Consider the following 22,760-nt stretch of genomic DNA (forward strand, 5'->3'; position numbering starts at 1 on the left):
ACACACACACACACACACACACACACACACACACACACACACACACAGTAATACATTGATTTTTCTTTTGTTTTAAAACTAGCATGATCCAGGCCAGGCATGCTGGTTCACGACTGTAATCCCAGCACTTTGGTAGGCCAAGGCGGATGGATCACCTGAGATCAGGAGTTCGAGACCAGCCTAGCCAACATGGTGAAACTCCATCTCTATGAAAAATACAAAATAATTAGCCAGGCATGGTGGTAGGCACCTATAATCCCAGCTATTAGGGAGGCTGAGGCAGGAGAATCACTTGAACCTGGGAGGCAGAGGTTGCAGTGAGCAGAGATTACACCATTGCACTCCAGCCTGGGCGACAAGAGCACAACTCTGTCTCAAAAATCAATCAATCAATCTAGCACGATCCAAAAAATTGGCATGATCACTTTTTTAATAAAAGTACTTAAGTATCCATTCCCTCTACGGATGAATATAAAGATATATGGAATGTTTATATAAAGTTAATCAGTTAAGAATAGTAAAATTTGGAGTGATTTCTTTGTCATGTTCTTTATACCTTGTGATATTTCTTACTTTTTTTTTGAGACAGAGTTTCGCTCTTGTTACCCAGGATGGAGTGCAATGGCACGATCTCGGCTCACCGCAACCTCTGCCTCCCGGGTTCAGGCAATTCTCCTGCCTCAGCCTCCTGAGTCGCTGGGATTACAGGCACGCGCCACCATGCCCAGCTAATTTTTTGTATTTTTAGTAGAGACGGGGTTTCACCATGTTGACCAGGATGGTCTCGATCTCTTGACCTCGTGATCCACCTGCCTCAGCCTCCCACAGTGCTGGGATTACAGGCTTGAGCCACCGCACCCGGCCTTCTTACTTTTTTTTTTAAGGAGTACATGCCACTTTTATAAAAATTATCCAGTTGTTACTCTAAAATAAAGAACTCCCAGGGACAGGCACAGTGGTTCACTCCCGAAATCTCAACACCTGGGAGGCCAAGGCAGGAGGACTGCTTGAACCCAGGAGTTCGAGCCAGTCCAAGCAACATAGTGAGACCCTCCCCATCTTAACAAAAAGTTAAAAAATTAGCCAGACATGGCGGTGCATGCCTGTGGTCCCAGCTACTGGGGAGGCTGAGACTGAAGGATCTTTTCTTTTTTTTTTTTTTTTTTTTTTTAATTTTTAAAATTATTTTTCTTTTTTCTTCTTTACCAACTACAACTCAACCAGACAAGAGGATTACTTGAGCCCAGAAGATCAAGGCTGCAGTGAGTCATGATCACATCAATTACTCCAGCCTGGGTAACTGAGTGAGACCCTGTCTTTTTTTTTCCCCCCAGGCTGGAGTGCAGTGATGTGATCTCGGCTCACTGCAACCTGCGCCTCCCAGGTTCAAGTGATTGTCCTGTCTCAGCCTCCCAAGTAGCTGGGATTACAGGCCCCACCATCACACGCAGCTAATTTTTCTATTTTTAGTAGAAAGGGAGTTTTGCCATGTTGACCAGGCTAGTCTCAAACTCCTGACCTCAGGTGATCTGCTGCCTGGGCTTCCCAAAGTGCTGGGATTACAGGCGTGAGCCACCATGCCTGGCATGACCCTGTCTCTGTAAAAAAAAAAAAAAAAAAAAAAAAAAAAAGGCCAGGTGCAGTGGCTTACGCCTGTAATCTCAGCACTTTGGGAGGTCAAGGTGGGTAGATCACTTGAGGTCAGGAGTTTGAGACCAGCCTGGCCAACATGGCAAAACTTCATCTCTACTAAAAATACAAAATTAGCCAGCCATGGTAGTGGACACCTGTAATCCCAGCTACTCAGGAGATTGAGGCAGGAGAATCACTTAAACAGGAGGCAGTGATTGCAGTGAGCCAAGATCACACTACTGCACTCTAGCCTGGGCAATAGAGGGAGACTCTATCTCAAAAACAGAAAGGAAGGTAGGTGGTGGCTCACGCCTATAATCCCAGCATTTTGGGAGGCCAACATGGGCGGATCATGAGGTCAGGATATCAAGACCATCCTGGCCATGGTGAAACCCCATCTCTACAAAAATACAAAAAATTAGCTGGGCATGGTGGTGTGTACCTGTAGTCCCAGTTACTCAGGAGGCTGAGGCAGGGGAATTGCTTGAATCTGGGAGACAGAGGTTGCAGTGAGCCGAGATTGTGCCACTGCCCTCCAGCCTGGCAAAAGATCAAGACTCCTTCTCAAAAAAAAAAAAAAAAAAAAAAAGAAAGAAAGAAAGAAAAAGAAGGAAGAAAGAGAGGGAGGGAGGGACGGAAGGAGGAAAAAGAAAGAACTTCTCAGGTCTGATTATTAGCCAGTTTAGAAACAAATGATTTTTGTTCCAGCTCCATTTGGCTTATAAAATATCTTTAACTTTTCAGAGAGCCCTAGACCAGAGATCTTTTCCATTATAACCTTCATATAAAACAGCAGCAGGCTGCTCTAATGGAAATGAGCCTATTGCATATGCTAAGCCTATAGACTTACCTGAATTAAAACTCAAAGAAATCAAGTAATCTTCCTTTCTGTTGATATCTTGTAATATGGACCAGCTACTACTGTGCCCTCAAGTCATATTTTTTATTTATTTATTTATTTATTTATTTATTTTTAGACAGAGTCTCATTCTGTCACCCAGGCTGGAGTGCAGTGACACCATCTTGGCTCACTGCAACCTCCACCTCCCAAGTTCAAATGATTATCCTGCCTCAGCCTCCCGAGTAACTGAATTACAGTGGTCCATCACCACACCCGGCTAATTTTTATATTTTTAGTAGAGACAGGGTTTCACCATGTTGGCCAGGCTGGTCTCGAACTCCTGACCTCAGGCGATCCGCCCGCCTCAGCCTCCCAAAGGGCTGGGATTACAGGCATGAGCCACCACGCCTGGCCAAGTCATACTTTTTCTTTTCTATCACATTATAGGATACACAGAGATAACTGTTTTTCTCCTCTTATCTTCAGCCCTTTATCATCTGGTCCTTCTACTAAGGCAAATTTTTGCAAGTTTTAGGGCTAGCTGGTCAGATGCACCATTTTTCCTGGGACAATATACCCAGTTGGACTACCTTTTTTTTTTTTTTGAGATGGAGTCTTGCTCTCTTGCCAGCACTGGAGTGCAATGACACCATCTCAGCTCACTGCAACCTCCGCCTCCCAGGTTCAAGTGATTCTTCCACCTCAGCCTCTCAAAGAGCCAGGATTATAGGCACCCACCATCATGCCCAGCTAATTTTTTTTGTACTTTTGTAGAGACGGTGTTTCACCATGTTGGCCAGGCTGGTCTCGAACTCCTAACCTTGGGTGGGAGTTCTGCCCACCTCGGCCTTCAAAGGGCTGGGATTACAGGTGTGAGCTACCGCACCTGGCTACATTTTAGGTAAATATGCCTATGTATATGTACATAAGCTTAAGAAGAAACCTAATCCAGCCTGGGTAACAGGGCAAAACCCCATCTCTACAAAACACACAAAAATTAGCTGGGTGTGATAGTGAATGTTTATAGTCCCAGCTACTAGGGAGGCTGAGGCAGGATGATCACTTGAGCCCAGGAGGTCAAAGCTACAGTGAGCCATGACTGTGCCACTGCACCTCCAGCCTGGGCAACAGAGTAAGACCATGTCCCCCAAAAAAAAAGAAGAGGAAGAAGAAGAAGAAACCTAGTGATCTAGAAAAAACATGGACCTTGGGGTTGGAATCTTAGGACTGAATCCTGGCTCTGTCAACTCACTAGATAATTCTGATTTCTGTTTTTTAGGTTTTTTATTTTCTTAGCCCAGCTGAAGATAACACTAGCTACTTAGCATTACCCTCCCTGGGCCTCAGCATCCTTATCTTCCTCAACTATAAAATGGGAATGTAATACCTACCTGGCAGGGTGGCTATAAGAGATTAAATGAAGTACCCTACACTGCATGCCTGAGGGCCCCTTAACGATGATTAGCACAGAGTTCAATGATGAAACATAACACAGACCTTTTCTCTCTCTATGCCCATTTCCTTCCCTTCCCATTAGCCTCTTTCACCCCCTCACTTCTCTGCCCTGTGTCTTTTTTTGATTAAGGTCCACAAGGACCTTAATCCTCACCCCACTCCCACTCCTCGTTGTCCCCCAGCGGTTCTCCCAGTAGCAATTAGCTTTGGGGCTCCCCAGTAAGCATACCACCCACCCACCACTTATTCTAACAACTCCCCTTGCTCACCTGCTGCCCGTCTCCACCCTCGCAGGGGAAAAATACAGTTAAATAAGCTTGCTGGTTGCATGGATTTTGGAAAAACAAGGTGTTTACTGCATTCGTACTCTATTTCAATCTTACCACACTCTCCAAATACTACTACTATCACTTACTAACCTCAAGGGCCCACCTTGACCTGCTTGGGTTTATTTTTGCACCTGACTCTTAATTACTGATATATCTGCTGAATGATTACTAGGCACTAAAGAGGCAAAGCAGAGTAAGATGTACCCTGCTATGGGCTCCTAAAGAGAAAGAACTAATCCTCTTCACTCCCAGGCTTGGAGTGGGAGGGAGGAGGAGGAAGCAAGGAAGGAGGCAAGAGTTCCACATTTTGCTCTTGAAACTTCTGAATTGTCTGACACTTACTATAAGAATGTAGTCTTGTCATTCTTACACAATAAAAACAAATAAATCAAAAATAATAAAAGCCAAAAAATACCTAACTATAATTTAAGATGACCTATGTTAAACTAGCAGCTGGAAAGCCTCAGAGAGGTACTGTTTATGATAACCTTGAGATGTCAGGTAAGTTTCATTTGCAAGAATGAAAAGGGCACTGGAGCAGAGGGAACGGCATGAACAAAGGCAGAGAAGCATCAAAGTGCACGGAGTATTCTGGGAATGACAAGTGGTTTGCTGTGGCTGGAGAACAAGGTGTAATTTGGGAAGTCTTTCAAAGATACTCGAAATAAATCACTTTAAGTATTTAATAAACCGTCTTCACCCTTACTGAAAGACCTTAAGTGAAACTTAAAATTCAGGGCCCATGTTACTTTACCATGATGAAAACCTGCAACAATGGGAACCCTCTGCTCTGAATGACTGGGGATGACGTGGCATGAGCACATCTGAGCTCTATGAGGCAGCTCAGCAGTACGGAAGATGGACAGAGGGACGCAGAACCTAGAAGGAGAGGACTGGTCATGACAGCAACAATCAAAGCAAAAGACAATGACAGCCTGATCAAAGCCGAGGGAATGGAGGGAAATGTCAGGGTCAGATCACAGACATGTTAGCAGCAGCATCAACAGGTCTGGAAGCGGGTTGCGGGGGGTGTGTAGAAGAGGAAGTTAAAGATGACTCAGGTTCATCGTTTGAGTAGTTAGGGAATGGCAGAGAAGGCGCTAACCTGAGAGGAAGATGATGGATTTGGTTTAAGACACAATTAATTTGATGTTGTCAGGACATTTTGAATATCTAAGGCTGGTGAGGGAGGTTTAGTTTTCATTGGCACATGGGTTATAGCTGAAGCCACAGGAGGCTAAACCAAGAAAGTCATATCATGGATGCCATGGGAGCCAAGAAGAAAAGCGTTTCACGAAAAGAAAAGATCATTCAGTGGCTGCCAAAGGCCACATAGAGAGGACAAATGGCCTAAGGACTGAAAATATGCATTCATACTGGTTCAGCACACACAGGTTATACATAATCTTGAAAAGTGGTGAAAACAAAAAGTCGGTCTGCTGGCCAGGTGCGGTGGCTCACACCTGTAATCCTAGCATGTTGGGAGGCTGAGGCCAGAGGATCACTTGAGCCCAGGAGCTCAAGGCCAGCCTGAGCAACATGGTAAAACCTCGTATCTATAAAAAAATACAAAATTGGCCAGGAGTGACGATGCACGCCTGTAGGTCCTAGCTACTCAGGAGGCTGAGGTGGGAGGATCGCCTGAGCCCCAGGAGAGACAGGCTGCAGTGAGACAGGACTGCCCCACTGCACACCAGCCCAGGAGACAGAGTAAGACCCTGTTTCAAAATAAAAGTCAGTCTGCAATGGGTTGTAGAATGAATGACAGGGAAAGGAGAGGTGGGAGGCTGAAAAAGTAGAGGTGGAGAGTAGCAACTACACTTTCAGAAATTCCTACCTTTTCAACACAGGCTATGCTACCACACCTTCCTTGGCTTGGACAGACATGTTTCACAGTCCAACCACTTAAGGTCTTCAGCATCCTTCTCCTGTCCAGGGCCAATTACCTTCATCTCAACAGTGCCACAAATGCTCACCTACCTACAGAGACAGCCCATCCCATATTTTATCAGCCATGGCCCATCTCCTGTCATCTCTTCCTATCAGTTTACCTGTTACCGTTTCCATTCCTACCAAATCCAAATCACCAACCGACTGAAACCTTCTACTACTCCTAATCACCAGGTTACAGGCTTCCAAAATTCAGCTTGTGCTTTTCCTTCTTTCTCATCTCTTAACTGTGGAATCAGTTTTTAAGTGACAACTCCCTTGCCCAGGTCTTCCTCTCAACTACGAATTACACATGCAAGAACAGGCCCTGCCACATCCACAAGGCATGGTGTAACATCTGGTTTCCCTCACCTAACCTACACACACCAGACTGACTGAGTTTCCTTTAAGGAAAAACCATCCAACGAAAGAAAGCCAAACTCCCTAGTATAGTCCTGGAGAACCTCCATCGTCTAGCCACAAACTACCTTGACAGCTTTCTCTCCAGCTACTTCTTCACATCCTTCTCTTCTGAAACTTCCATCCATCCTAGGGAGCCTAGCTTATTCCCTCCCTAACGCTCCCTTTGAACACCCAAGGCCTCAACAACACCCCTACCACAATTTAATTGCCCCCTTTGCCAAGAACTGCTCTAGACTCTTGGGATACACGAACAAAAGAGAGATTCCCTAGTTAACATTTTAGCAGGAGACGACAAAAGACTGACCTCATAAATAACATTGAATACATAAAATGTTACACAATTGTATGAAAAGAAGTAAAGCAGGATGTGAGGACTGGAAGTGCTAAAGTAGGATTACCATTTTAAACAGGGTGGCAAGGGTAGGCCCCACGGGTAAGTGACTCTTGAGGCTTAAAGGTTTAGTCAAGCATTCTTAGGGAGAACATGGTCCAAGCAGAGGCAGGGAGCCAGGCCAAAGCCCTGGAGCAGGAACACCCCCAGAAGATCAGAAGAGATAAGGAGGCCAAGGGAGCTGCAGCAGAGCCAGCAAGAGCTAAAGGAGCCGAGCTAGCAGGGCAGATGTGACCCGTCACACAAACCAGCTTGGATGTCAAGCAGGCAGCTGGAGACAGGAGAACTGGAACTGAGGAGAGAGAAATGTTGAGTTACAGGTATCCTGAAGAATGCACTAATCGAGGCCTAGAGTGTTCCGGCTATGAGATGAGGAAGAAACAACCAGCGCAACAGGAGGAAAACCAAGAGCACACCTTAGTGTCCCAGAGGCCAAGCGACAAAAGACTGAACTGCAGAAAGGGTGCTCAGCATGTCTGATGCTACTGACAGATCCACTAAGATGAGGACTGACAGTTAACCACTGGATTTAACAACACTGGTGGGGAGAGACCTTGATATGCAAGACAGAGAGAGTAAGGCCGGGCCGGGGGGCTCACACCTATAATCCCAGCATTTTGAGAGGCCGAAGCAGAGGGATCCCTTGAGCCCAGGAGTTTGAGGCTGCTGTGAGATATGGTTGTTCCACTGCACTCCAGCCTAGGCGACAGAGTGAGATCCTGTGTCTAAAAATAACGAGAGAAGTAGGCTGGGCACAGTGGCTCACACCTGTAATCCCAATATTTTGGGAGGCCTACGCAGGCAAATCACCTGAGGTTGGGAGTTCCAGACCATCCTGACCAACATGGAGAAACCCCATCTCCACTAAAAATACAAAATGAGCCAGGTATGGTGACGCATGCCTATAATCCCAGCTACCCGGGAGGCTGAGGCAGGAGAATCACTTGAACCCAGGAGGCCGAGGCTGTGGTGGGCCAAGATTGCGCCATTGCACTCCAGCCTAGGCAGCAATAACGAAGCTCCATCTCAAAAAACAGTAACAATGAGAGAAGTGAAAGTGAAGAATTAGAGACCAGGTACAGACCACTCTTTCCTGGAGTTTGGTTGCAAAGGGAAACAAAAAAATAGGGCAATAGCTGGCCAGGAAAGTAGGAGTAAAGGTTTCAGATTAAAAAAATACCATGTTTGTGTACCGCATGTATCTATGTGCGTAGGTATCCATACACAGCCCTAGAAAGTCTCATGCACCCAACCAAAGTTTATTATTTCCTTCGCTCTCGCTTCATAACTATTATTTTCTATTATCTTTGTTGCTATATATCTGATCTTTGTAACTATCTGCAAGAAACTTGTACTTAGAAGGCCCTTCTTTGTCCAAGTGTTAAGCTCTTCCTCATCCTTCAAGACTCAAGTATCCCCTCTGGGAAGCCTTCCCTGACTCTTCTCCTCAGCCAATCTCTCTCAGGTCGGTATCTATGCAATCTTTGTACCAATGTCCTTTGCACCAATACATTCTTCTACTATCACCTGTATCACAGTCTCTTGTATTTTCAGAGTATGTCGTCTTATCTTCCCCACTAAATGACTCCCAAAGGGCAGAGGCAGTATTAAATATAAACCTGGAAGTGTAACTTATGACCACTAACTCGCTGTGCGACTTTGGGAAGTTGCCTAACCTCTCAGTGCACTGAATGTCATCTATAAAACGTGACATTAAAACTGCTTCTAGGTCAGGCACGGTGCCTCACACCTATAATCGCACCACTTTAGGAGGCCGAGACGGGTGGATCCCGTGAGGTCAGGAGTTCAAGACCAGTCTGGCCAACATGGTGAAACCCCATCTCTACTAAAAATACAAAAATTAGCCAGGCATGGTGGTGCATACCTGTAGTCCCAGCTACTCGGGAGGCTGAGGCAGGAGAATCACTTGAACTCAGTGGGTAGAGGCTGGAGTGAGGTGAGATCAAGACTCTGACTCAAAAAAACAACTGCCTCTACCTCCTGGGGCTGTTGGGGACAGTAAATGGGTTAACAGATGTAAGATACTTGGCATATAGGGAGCTGTGTGTGTGTGTATGTGTATAAGTTTATATATATCATAAGTTTAATCTTATGAAAAACTGAAGTTGGACAGTTTGCTCGTATGAGAGTTAAAACATGTTTAATAAAACATGTGGCAATAAAGCCAGTTTCTATACTGAAATAACTGTGTCTAAAACAACATAAAATCCTGAAACTGAGTAGACAGGAGTGACCTAATCTTCAATGCATTTGTCCTCACTGAAAAAGACAATATGGAAAAAGTATTGGTAGAAGCTTCAGAATAGCACAGAGAAGAGGAATGAACACCAACAGAGGGGTAAGAAACCCCACTTCTACTAAAAATACAAAAAATTCGCCGGGCATGACAGCGAATGCCTATTATCTCAGCTACTTGGGAGGCTGAGGCAAGAGAATCGCTCGAACCCAGGAGGCAGAGGTTGTGGTAAGCAAAGATCACGCCATTGTACTCCAGCCAAGGCAACAACAGTAAAACTCCGTCTCAAAAAAAAAAAAAAAATTAGCCGGGCTTAGTGGTGCTTGCTCCTGTAATCGCAGCTACTCAGGAGGCTGAGGCAGGAGAATTGCTTGAACCCAAGAGGTAGATGTTGTAGTGAGCCAAGACTGCACCACTGCACTCCAGCCTGGGCGACAGACAGTCTGTCTCAAAAAAAAGAAATGTAACTTTTTCTCCAGACTATCTCTAATGCTGTGACTGACATACAAAACCTCTGGGTACTGCTGAACGTTTCCCTGCCATTTCCCTGTACCCCATGTCTTCTTAGTACCTCTCAGAGCATAGAGAACAATGCATAGCTGTGGTGAACAAGTGGATGACATGCCATGTGAATGGCCAAATTTAAGTTCTGATTCTGCCTCCATTACAGGGGGCACTCATGGTAGTTGATATTAAAAAAAAATAAGAAACCTTAGTAGGCAATTCAATTTCTAAGAAACTAAAAAAGAAATGCATTAGCATATAAGCAAAAACTCAATTTTACACACAATTTTCATATTAAGTAACAGTTCACTCAATACTAACAACTTCTCAGTGAAGTAATGGGAACCTTTAACATGTTACACCACTTAAGAATCCATGGGTCAGCACTTTGGGAGTCTGAGGCGGGCGGATCACGAGGTCAGGAGCTCAAGACCAGCCTGACCAACATGGTGAAACCCCATCTCTTAAAAATACAAAAATCAGCCGGGTGTGGTGGTGCGTGCCTATAATCCCAGCTACTCAGGAGGCTAAGGCAGGAGAATCGCTTGAACCTGGAAGGCGGAGATTGCAGTGAGCTGAGATCGTACCACTGTACTCCAGCCTGGGTGACAGATTAAGACTCCATCTCAAAAAATAAAAGAACCCATGGGAATACAATCAAAATTGATTGAATCAAATGTAGTTATAGCATGCTAGCTCTTCCTGTCATTCTATACTGCAACTACAAATCTTTTTAAAATGATTCCAAATGTGAAGGTCAAGAGGGACAGTGTAAACAAAATTCCCCATACTCCCTATGCCCCACCACTATCTGTCTCCAAGCTAAACAAATACAGGTGGAGGACTCTCCCGACCCTTCTTTCCATGAGGTAGCACCCAAAGAGCACAGGCTCCGAAGTAGAGCACATTGGTTCTAAATGCCAACTCCACCACTTGTCAACTAGGAATCCCAGAGCAGGTCTATCCATCTCTCCCTCTGGCAGGAACAGCAATAGTGGTGGGGTTTACTGATACTGAATGACTAAGAGAAAATGTAGGCCAGGCGCGGTGACTCACACCTGTAATACCAGCACTTTGGGAGGCCAAGGCAGGTGGATCATCTGAGGTCAGGAGTTTGAGACCAGCCTGGTCAACATGGTAAAACCCTGTCTCTACTAAAAACATCAAAAAAATTTCACCAGGCAAGGTGGCAGGCACCTGTAATCCCAGCTACTCAAGAGGCTGGTGCTGGAGAATCTCTTGAACCAGAGGAGGCAGAGGTTGTAGTGAGCCAAGATCACGCCATCATACTCCAGCCTGGGCAACAGAGCAAGACTCTGTCTCAAAAAAAAAGCAGTGAGTGAGGAATAGCTACTACATCCAAGATGCTTAATAAGTGGTAGTTTTTATTACATTCCACCAATTTCAAGTCTTACTAGAGTTGAAGATTTAAAAAGTCTTCTTTTTAAAGTCTTATTAAAAAGGTTCAAACTTATGCCAATTAACACCCTTAAAAGTAAAAATGTTAAGTCAGTAAGAAATGGAGGGGAAATAATTTCCTGGAATAAAGAATGAGCTGGGATCCCAAGAAAAAGACCCTCCCCCTGTAAGATACCAGCCAGGAAATAGTTTCCTTACCTTTGGGGGACAGGGCCTACCCCAGGCGAGCTCCTGACCCTGGGATACCTACAGATGACCCACTGTGTCAGTGACACAAAAAGGACAGTCCTATTCACATCAACTGTGGCCACTCCCTGTGTACTTAAATAATGAGGTCTAGGTGACAAAAACTTTGACTGGCAATGTACCTCAGAAAAAATGCACATGGAGGTCATGAAGCCAACTACAATTCATTACTCAAAGGTGGTCATTCCCATGATGCTCTACTGACTGCCAATTAAAATGAAACCTGAATACAGGTGTGCTTGGCTAGCTCAGTCAATAACAAAATTCTGTCCAAGGGTCCTAAAGTAATGCTCTAAGTTTCCCAAGGGTAGGAACGTGTGTCTTGGTCATCTGTACGTGTCCTAGGCCTTGGTATATGGTGGCTACTGAAATTCACTTGAAAGATTTGTACACCTGTATTCATAACAGGATTATTCACAGTAGCCAAAGGTTGGAAGCAACCCAGGTATCCACTGATGGATGAAAGGATAAACGAAATATGGCACATACACACAATGGAATTCAGCCTTCAAAGGGAAGGAAGCTCTGACACATGCCATGACACGGATGAACCCAGAGAACACCGCGCCATGTGAAATAAGCCAGTCACAACAGGTCAGACACTGCATGATTCCACTTCTATGAGCTACCTAAAGTAGTCAAATTCATAGAAACAGAAAGTAAAGTGGGGTGGGGGAGAGACTGAGAAAAGAGGGGTACAGGTTGTTTTGGGAAAAACCTTCCAAGATGGATGGTGGTGATGATTGCACAACAGTGTGAATGCTCTTAATGTCACTGAACTGTACACTTAAAAATAGTTAAACTGGCAAATTTTAATTATGTATATTTTACAATTAAAAAACAAAAAAGTGTTACAGCTCCTTTAGAATTTGTCTCTTGAATTTCTGGTTTGGGCCGCAAAGCCAAAAATAAAATAAAATTAAATAAATAAATAAAATTTAAAAGTATATTGAGGCCGGGCATGGTGGCTCACACCTGCAATCCCAATACTTTGGGAGGCCAAGGTGAGTAGATCATCAGAGGTCAGGAGTTCGAGATCAGCCTAACCAACACGGTGAAACCCTGTCTCTATTAAAAACAAAAATTAACCGGGCATGGTGGCACATGCCTGCCATCCCAGAGGCTGAAGCAGGAGAATCACTTGAACCCAAGAGGCGGAGGTTGCAGTGAGCCGAGATTGCACCACTGCACTCCAGCCTGGGTGACAAGAACAAAACTCCGTCTCAAAAAAAAAAAAAAAAAAGGATGCTGAAAGAATAAATGAAGGCAGGAATGAGTGCTACTTTCATCAACCACTAAATGTTATACCTCATACCTTTAGATTATTCTTCAAACTTCATAGTTAAGGAAATTGGAACTAAGAGCTTACCTGATCTGCCACAATACATACTGTGTATATATGTATGTTAAAATATATAGATTCAGTTGTGCATGGTGGCTCACACCTGTAATCCCAGCACTTTGAGAGACTGGTGGTGGGGGGGGATCACTTGAGCTCAGGAGTTCAAGACCAGCCTGGGCAATATGGTGAGACCTCATCTCCACAAAGAAATTGGCCAGGCATGGTGACACGCACCTGTAGTCCCAGCTACTTGGGAGGCTAAGGTGGGAGGACTGCTTGAGCCCAGGAGGTCGAGGCTGCAGTGAGGCATGAACATGCCTAGGAAACAAAGCAAGACCCTGTCTCAAAAAAAAATAAATAAATAAAATACATACACTATACAAATAGCATATATTATACAGTGCTGCTCAGCATTCACAGTGTGCTTTATCCAGCTGGCTGTAAGCCCCATATCTCAGGACTTACACACTAGCCACAAGCCCCTTGAATGTTTTGAAAATCCCACAGGCCTTAAAGGCTAGATCACAAAAGATGTAGCTATGTCCCTTTCTCTATTACAGCACTAACTTGGCAGGGGTAAAATGGGTGACACTGAGGAGAACAGCTCCACCCCTGGAGGTGATCCAGTACTCACCGAAGGCTTACTATGTGCCAAGAGCTGGGGCAGATAAGGGTTCAGACAATTTGGTCTTTGAGGGAGCTGTGTCTACCGCAATAGACAGATAAGGCTCAGAAATAATTACAAGAACAAAAAGACAAATGCTTAACAAAGATGTGGGTACACACATTTAGGGGAGTATTGAAAGTATCTATGGGTTTAGAAAACGGGGAAGGTATCTTCAGCAGAGGTCAGAGTATGTAGAACAGCAGCCTCGGTGTCAAAAGATCACGACCATTCCTAACTTTGCCATCACCTGTGCAAGGGACCTCTGTAAATCCTTCTCTCAGTTTCCCCCTATATAAAGCTACAGCTAGATGAGATGCTTCTCCTACAATCACCCAGCTCTCTAAATGTATTAGAAATGCCTAGGTTCAAATCTTAACTCTGTTACTTAAAAGTCTCTTGACCTTGAGCGGGGGAATTAATTACCCCGTGCCTCCGTCTCCCCACTTCCGAACAGAGGGTTGGCGTGATCATCAAATACTACTGCACGTCAATCACTTCGGGCAGGGCCTTGGCAAGTAGTAAACCCTCAATAAACGATAGTTACTGCCGGAGGAGCTGCAGGAGGCAAACACCAGATGCAAGGGTTGTGCCTGCTGTGCTCCCAGGGCCCTCCTAGGCCTGAGCCATCACCCCTGGGGGGATGGGAGCGCAGGGCCGGGGCTGCACACTCTGCACGCATGTGTCACCGGCCAGGCTCGGCACGCGCCTCTCCCCGCCATAGGGAGAAAAGCGATGGCTCAGCAGCCCCGGGGCCCATTCCCACCCCTCCGGCAGGGAACCCCACGAGGGAAGGGGCTCCGATCCCACTTACCATGCTGGCCGGGGAGGGGGCGGCTCAGATGAGCTGGTTCTTGGGCTTCGGACACGTCCCGCTTGCACAGTTCAGGTCATGGTCCCGGCAGACTCGGGAAGTCCCCCGCCCGTGCAAAGACAACCCCTTCCCCACCGGGCCCCGTGGGGACCCTCTAAAAAGGGCAGGGCCACCCGGGTCGCCTCATCGGGGGCCCCGGAGACAATTCATCCAGACCCACCCGCCCCTCCCCAAGGAAACTGAAAAAGCAGGAAATGGGGCTCGGACGCCGGCGAGGAGGGCAGCGGCTCGGGACCCCCGCCCGGGCCCGACCCCCGCGGGGGAGGCTGCGGGCCCAGGCAGGGGCTCCCCGGCCTCCGCAGGCAGAGGTGGCTGCGGGCCGGGCCCCGAAGCTGAAGGGGCGGAGGCTGACGGGGCCTCGGCTGCGCGGCCCAGGCGGCCGGCTCAGGGGAGAGGCCCGGGGGCCCGCGCTGTCCTCGCCGCCTCAGCCCACACGGCCGCTGCCGCCGCCCCCGAGAGCATCCCTGCTCGCGCCCGCCCTGGAGCCGCCCGCTAGTACCGCGCGGCCGCCCCCGACCAACAGCCCCAACGCGCCGGAAGTGGCGAGCTCCAGGCGGCCTCACAGCGCGGCTGCCGGGCTGCGGCGCTGGAACCGGACCAATCCGGAATCGAGCGGGGCCAGAGGGGGGAGCGGGCGGAAGGCGGGGCCGCACCTGACGGCTCCCACTGGCCCCGCCCTCCGGTCACGCCCCCTCTGGCCGCGCCCACAGCCCGTCTGTCCACGCGGGCCGGCAGCCATCTTGGTAAAGGGAGCCCGGGCTGCCATTTTAGTAAAGACGCGGTTTCTCTTTCACTTCCTTCGCTGCATTCATTCCACAAAGCTTTACTGAGCGTCTTTTACGTGCGGAGCGTCGCGCTGGCTGGGTGGCGGCACACGGCGTCGTGAGCTTACATTCATGCAGTCCACTGGAATATAGTGGACTATATTAGCCCGACTATATTCCAGGCGCTGCTGTGGGTGCTAGGACGAGAAAGATAAACAAAACTTCTATAGTCAAAGTGCTGAGGGGGCAGAGAACGTGTTAGATTCCTGTTCCTAGCCTCCAACCCACTTTACTCGTGAAAGTACTCATCTTTATTTTTTAGGGACAGGGTCGTGCTCTGTTGCCCAGGCTGGAGTGCAGTAGCGCAGTCGTGGCTCACTGCAGCCCCAACCTCCTGGTGCACCACCATGCCCTGCTAAATATTTTTATTTTTTGCAGAGATGAGGTCTCCCTACGATGCCCGGGCTGGTCTGGGACTCCAGGGCTCAAGCAGTTTTCCCTCCTTAGCCTCCCAAAGTGCTGGGATTACAGGTGTGAGTCATCCAGCCAGGCTGAAAGTGCTAATATTAAGAAACAGAGTCAGGAAACTATCCCAAACAGCTGAGACTGAGCCTGCAGGTGTGTGTACTACCTAGATTGGAGCAAATCTATATAACTCTATGGGTCTTGTCAACCTTAAATAACGAGATTGAGAAAATAGGATTAAGTATAGGGTTTATTCAAGCGCAAAGCTTGAGGATGGTCAACCAGAAGCATAGATTCAAGTTGCCCTGAATATGTGCTCCAATTAGCAGCAGCTACAAATGGGGTTTTTTTGTTTGTTTGTTTTTAAGACAGGATCTTGCTCTGTCGCCGAGGCTAGAGTGTGGTGTTTTCTGTTTTTTTTTTGAGACAGAGTCTCACTCTTTCTCCCAGGCTGGAGTGCAATGATGCAATGTCGACTCACTGCAACCTTCCCCTCCCGGTTCAAGCAGTTCTCCTGCCTCAGCCTCCTGCCTGTAGCTTGACTACAGGCACCCACCATCATGCCAGGCTAATTTTTGTATTTTTGTAGAGATGGGGTTTCACCATATTGGCCAGGCTGGTCTTGAACTTCTGACCTCAGGTGATCTGCCAGCCTCGGCCTCCCAAAGTGCTTGGATTATAGGTGTGAGCCATCGTGCCTGTCCTCAAGTGGGTTTTTTGTTTGTTTTTAATTCAGTCTCCGTAGAGACTGTCAAAAATTGCCAATGTCCCAGGAGGCGGAGGTTGCGGTGAGCCGAGATCGCGCCATTGCACTCCAGCCTGGGCAACAAGAGCGAAACTCCGTCTCAAAAAAAAAAAAAAACAGAAAACTATAAAAAAATTGCCAATGCCAACTATATTTTCAAGTCGTCATGGCCGGGTATTGGGAAAAGTTTTGAGTTAGCAATAATCACGCCTTGTATAAACCTCATTGGCTACAATACTGCCACTGCCCAAAGCTTCTCAAGTGGGTTTTTAAGGAAAAAAGAAGAGGTATAACATAAGGTTGAATAAGAATGGTGAGAAAGTGGGGAAAAAAAAAAATAACATAAGCTATTGTCTATACACTGTTCTTTGTATCACAAATTTCGGGAACCTGAAGGAAATGGGGGAGGCAGCTAGTCTGAAACAAAATATCTTTAAACAATTGTCCCCAGGCATGTGGAGGTGGGAGTGTGCCTGAACTCCCATACACAAATCTCAGTGGACCTGAGAAATTTTGCATACTTCACATAACTCAGACTGCCCTGAGCTATTTTTCTTTTCTCTCAAACCTCAGTGTGATCTGAATCAATACACCCAGGACTGTTAAAACAAAGCTTACTCACCCCACTCATAAACTTTCCCATCCAGTAGGTCTGAGATGTGGCTGAATAATTTACATTTCTAACAAGCTCCTAAATGAAGCTGATGCTGTAGGTCTAGATAACGTATGTTAGCCAGTCTCAAACTCCTGACCTCGAGGGATGTGCCCACCATGGCCTCCCAAAGCGCTGGGATTACAGGCATAAGCCATGGTGCCTGGCCTCAAGCACATTTATTTAATCAAATCTTTATTGTTGCCCACTAAGTGACAATCACTATTTCAAGGATTCAATGCTGAGCAAAACAAATATATGTGTGCCCTCATGGAATTTACAGACAAATTACAGTAATAGATCAGTTATCATTGTGATAACAATGAAGGAAAAATTCAATCTATTATAACTTTAATATAGTTTATACACTAATAAGGCCAAGGGATCTAAAATAATCTGTCGGATTAGGATGGGGAGGAAGTCAGGAAGTGACATTTATTTAAGCTTTGACCTGAAAGAAGGAGTTTGCTAGGCAAAGGGAGGGGGCATAGAACATTCTAGGCAGTAGAAACAGCATGTACAAGAGAAGCCATCTCAGTAGGTAAGCAGATGAATCAGAACGGAAGCCAAGTCACTTTCTTGGCTTAGTTTATTAGGATGAGCGAAAGCTTTGGGATGAGACTCATTTGGAGTGAAATCCAGCTCTTAACTTTACTAGCTACGGTATCTTGAGTAATTGACTCTCAAAGCCTTGGTTTCCTCACTGTAAAATTGAATGAAATAGTAGAAATACAACGGACTCACTTGAAGGTATGCCTTTGGGTTACATAACTCGCATAACTGGACGTCCAGAGATTGGTTAGCTTCGAGCTGGGTGTGATGGGGGAACTGGATCCATTTCTCTAGGATTTTCTTTTTCTTTTTTCTGTGTGTGGTGTTTTGGTTTTTGTTTGTTTGTTTTTTGTTTTTTTTGAGACAAGATCTTAGTCTGTTCTCCATGCTAGAGTGCATGGTGCAGTCATAGCTCACTGCAGCCTCAACCTCCCAAACTCAAGCAAGCCTCCCACCTCAAGCTCCCAATTAGCTGGGACTGCAGGCATACGCCACTACACGCAGCTGATTTTTTTTTTTTTTTTTTTTTTTTTCAACAAAGACAACGTCTCACTATGTTGCCCAGGCTGGTCTCCAACTCCTGAACTCAAGTAATCTGACCACCTTGGCCTCCCAAAGTGCTGGGATTACAGGCATGAGCCACTGCGCCTGGCCATTCCTCTAGGATTTTCTTGCTCTGCTCTTCTCCATTATCAGGCTGCTTGTTAAAGTGGGTGCCAGGAACAGCCAGGGTCACAAAATTCCCTGTTCAAATCCAGCAAAAGAGAGCACCTTTTGGCCAGGCACAGTGGCTCACTCCTATAACCCCAATACTTTGGGAGGCCAAGGTGGGTGAATCACTTGAGGTCAGGAGTTCGATACCAGCCTCGCCAACTGGTAAAACCCCATCTCTACTTAAAAATACAAAAATTAGGCTGGGCATGGTGGCTTATGCCTGTAATCCCAACACTTTGGGAGGCCTAAGTGGGTGGATCACTTGAGGTCAGGAGTTTGAAACCAGCCTGGCCAACATAGAGAAACCCCGTCTCTACTAAAAACACAAAAATTAGCCGAGCATGGAGCCGCTTGAACCCGGGAAGTGGAGGTTGCAGTGAGCCAAGATCACACTATTGCACTCCAGCCTAGGCAACCAGAGTGAAACCGTCTCACAAAAAAAAAAAATCAGCTGGGTGTGGTAGTGGGCGCCTGTAGTCCCAGGTACTCAGGAGGCTGAGGCAGGAGAATTGCTTGAACCTGGGAAGTGAAGGCTGCAGTGAGCCAAGATTGCACCATTGCACTCAAGCCTAGGTGACAGAGTAAGACTCCGTCTCAAAAAAGGAAAAAAAAAAGAGCATCTTTTCTTACATCCTTTCTCATGTCAAGAAGCTTTCCCTGTTGATCCTAATTGGCCTAGGCCTGCCCCTCCCCGATCTAGCCATAGCAAAGGAGGATGGAATTGCTGTGATTTGCTTACAGAATCCCCTGGAGTTGCTTTCAGTTCCTTAGAATAAACTGGATCTGTGGAGTCACCACATCGTAGCTCCATTGACAGGCTGGGGTGAAGATTTAATTTAATGTACATAAAACACCTGGCGCATGAGGCATGCGATAAGTCACAGCTATTATAAATTTGACTCCAGGGATTTTGTTCAAGTCAACTAAATAACATTTTGTTATTAATATTAATCACAAGCCTGTCTTATTCCAAAAAAAGATTTAAGGCTGCTATTACTTTTAGTTGGCACTGCAGGGATGGCTCCCATCCATCTCTGCCTGCCTATTTCTATTGCTACTGCCCTGATCTCTTGCACTTGCTTATTCATTCAACAAACCCTCAGTGAGTTAGTATTATCTTTGTGCCAGGCCCTTTACTAAAAGTGAAGTACTTTGGGAGGCCTAGGCGGGCGGATCACCTGAGGTCTGAAGTTTGAGACCAGCCTGACCAACATGGAGAAACCCCATCTCTACTAAAAATACAAAATTAGCTGGGCATGGTGGCACATGCCTGTAATCCCAGCTACTCGGGAGGCTGAGGCAGGAGAATCGCTTGAACCAGGGAGGCGGAGGTTGCCATGAGCCGATATCGCGCCATTGCACTCCAGCCTGGGCAACAAGAACAAAACTTTGTCTCCAAAAGAAAAAAAAGTCAAGCAAATTGTGTACTGCCTGGGTTAGCAAGTGCCACCCAAATAATTATAGTACATTGTGAGGTGTGTATGGACTTCCTAAGTGTATGAGGAAATGGGGAGGAAGCAACAAAGATGGTGACCTTCAGGTTGGGTCTTGGTGGATGAATAGAAGTTCACACAGCTGCTGCAGTCTTCACTCCTTTTCCCACTCCAAGCTGTCTTCCACTGTGTCGGGACTCTTTCATTGCAAGTAACGAGGTGGGGACCCTGAAGTTTGGACTCTTAACGGTCAAAGGAAAAAAAAGAATGTATTGTCTTGTAAAACCCCGTCCAAAGGTTTAGATGAATTTCAGATATGGTGGATTCAGGGTGTGAATATCACAGAATTCAGTTTCTCTCTCTCTGTTGGCTCTGCTTCCTTGACTGGGAGTCATTTATCCGCATGGATCCTGGCATATCCAGGCTTTCCCTTCTTCCAGGTTGAAGCCTGGTGGAGAGGAGGGCATATGCATCTCCTACAAATGTCATAGGAAATGTCATAGGAAACTAAATGCTTTGGCTTTGATTGGGTCACATCCTAAACCAGTCACCATGGCCTGGGGAATGTGATGCCGTGATTGGCTAATTTTGGGTCACATGTGCCACAAAGCTCTAGAGTAGCTCTTTCAATGGCCAACATCTCTCTCTGCGTGTCTCTCTCTCTCGACCTCTCCCTCTTTTTTTTTTTTTTTTTTTTTTGGAGACAAGGTCTTGCTCTGTTACCCAGGCTGGTGTAGTGGCTCGATCATAGCTGAAACTCCTGGGATCAAGTGATCCTCCCACCTCAGCCTCCCAAGTAGCTGTGACTACAGTTACTGTGCCCAGCTAATTTATTTATTTATTTATTTATTTATTTATTTTTATTTTATTTTGTTATTTTTTTTTTTAAATAATGATGGAGTTTCACCCTGATGGCCAGGCTGGTCTTGAACTCCTGACCTCCACCTCAGCCTCCCAAAGTGCTAGGATTACAGGTGTGAGCCACCTCACCTGGCCTATTTATTTATTTTTAAATGTAGAGATGGGGGTCTCCCTGTGTTACCCAGGCTGGTCTGAAACTCCTGGGCTCAAGTAATCCTCCTGCCTCAGCCTCCCAAAATCCTGGGATTACAGGGGTGACCCACCATGCCTGGCCTCCATAGCCAAGATCTCTCTGAGCCCCACCACGCTCTGTGAGGATCGCAGAAGGAAGGCCTTTGAAGGCCTTTGCAGCTCTATAGCCAGATTCTCTGGAATGAGTCTTTACTCAGCCTGTTAAATAGCTGTGTGGCCTTGAGCAAGTCATTTAAACTCTTTGTGACCTCAGTTTCCTCATTCATAAAATGGGAATAATATTAGTACCTACTTGGCTGGATAGGTACCTGTATCAGTCAGATTCTATCAGGAAACTCAAATTAGGATTTGAAATACTGACAAGGGAGCTGGGCACAGTCGTTCACACCTGTAATCCCAGCACTTTGGGAGGCCAAGGCGGGTGGATCACTTGAGATCAAGAGTTTGAGACCAGCCTGGCCAACATGGCAAAACCCCATCTCTACTAAAAATACAAAAATTATCCAGGCGTCGTGGTGCGTGCCTGTAGTCCCAGCTACTCAGGTGGCTGAGGCAGGAGAACTGCTTGAAACTGGGAGGTAGAGGTTGCAGTGAGCCAAGATTGCACCACTGCACTCCAGCCTGAATGACAGAGGAAGACTCTGTCTCAAAAAAATAAAAGAAAAAAAATTTTTTTTTGAGACAGAGTCTTGCTCTGTTGCCCAGGCTGGAGTGCAGTGGTGCGATCACGGCTCACTGCAGCCTCAACATCCCAAGCTCCAGTGATCCTTCCACCTCAGCCTCCTGAGCAGCTGAAACTACAGGCATGAGCCACCACTCCCAGCTATTTTTTATTTGTTTTTTTGCAGAGACAGGTCTCACTATGTTGCCTGGGCTGGTTTCAAACTCCTGGCCTCAAGCAATCCTCCCACCTCAGCCTCTCAAAGTGCTGGGATCACAGGTATGAGCCACCACACCTGGTCAAGATTTTTAATACATTTTAGTTGTTGATTGCTATATCCATCTCACCTTTCTAACTCCCATGCGTCTGCAAGCATAGCAAGCTAGAGTCCTCGTGGCTCCTGAAAATAGCACACTTTCTTTTTTTTTTTTTTTTTTTTTTTGATACGGCGTCTCACTCTATCATCCAGGCTGGAGTGTAATGGTGCGATCTCCGCTCACTGCTACCTCCGCCTCCGGGGTTCAAGTGATTCTTGTGCCTCAGCCTCCTGAGTAGCTGGAATTACAAACATGTGCCACCACACCTCCCAGCTAATTTTCGTTTTTGTTTTTCAGTAGCGACAGGGTTTCACCATGTTGGCCAGGCCAGTCTCAAACACCTGACCTCAGGTGATCCACCCACCTAGGCCTCCCAAAGTGCGGGATTCCAGGCGTGAGCCACCATGCCTGGCTGAGTCTTTCATGTCTTGGAGCCAAGGCTCATGTTGTTCAGCTATTTGGAGTGTTCTTTTCCTCACCCCTTTCCCTTCCTTTTAAATTCCTACTCATCCTGAAGACTCAAATGTATCCTACTCAGTGATTTCCTGACATAGAGTAAATAAGTGTTTGCACACATCCACTGCCATCATTAATGGAGAAATTTTGCCTGAATGAAGCCATCATCGCAGGATTCACAAGAATTCTGCACAGAAACACGGTTACAGGTAAGCATTAACCAGCCTGCACTTTGACCCACTTCCTTGTACCCAAAAGTCACATGGCACTAGATATTGACCACTTGCATCCCCATTGCTCTTTTAGTTAGGATTTCTGATAGTAGAATCATTAGCCTTTTTAAAAATAATGGCTTAAGGCCGGGCGCGGTGGCTCACGCCTATAATCCCAGCACTTTGGGAGGCTGAGGCGGGTGCATCACAAGGTCAGTAGATCAAGACCATCCTGGCCAAAATGGTGAAATCCCGTCTCTATGAAAAATACAAAAATTAGCTGGGTGTGGTGGTGCACACCTGTAATCCCAGCTATTTGGCAGGCTGAGGCAGGAGAATCACTTGAACACAGGAGGTGGAGATTGCAGTGAGCCAGGATCGCACCACTGCACTCCAGCCTAGCGACAGAGCAAGACTCCGTCTCAAAAAA

At 46.4% G+C, this 22,760-nt stretch overlaps 1 protein-coding gene and 1 pseudogene across 2 annotated transcripts in view; both read right to left on the minus strand.

Annotated features, from left to right (window-relative positions):
• The window catches only part of XPO6 (exportin 6), a 121,485-nt gene extending 106,572 nt beyond the window's left edge, over nt 1-14,913 (minus strand). For both annotated transcript variants that reach the window (XM_032243039.1, XM_032243037.1), the window contains exon 1: nt 14,247-14,913. In XM_032243039.1, the coding sequence (XP_032098930.1) occupies nt 14,247-14,249 (3 nt within the window). In that variant the 5' untranslated portion in view covers nt 14,250-14,913. The remainder of the gene's footprint in view (nt 1-14,246) is intronic.
• A 1,464-nt stretch (nt 14,914-16,377) lies between these two features.
• On the minus strand, nt 16,378-16,535 carry LOC116526754 (annotated as a pseudogene).
• Between the last annotated feature and the right edge of the window lie 6,225 nt (nt 16,536-22,760).

This window comes from Sapajus apella, unplaced genomic scaffold (genome assembly GCF_009761245.1).
Source record: "Sapajus apella isolate SASKATOON/1434 unplaced genomic scaffold, GSC_monkey_1.0 scaffold51, whole genome shotgun sequence".
Taxonomy (NCBI): Eukaryota; Metazoa; Chordata; class Mammalia; order Primates; family Cebidae; genus Sapajus; species Sapajus apella.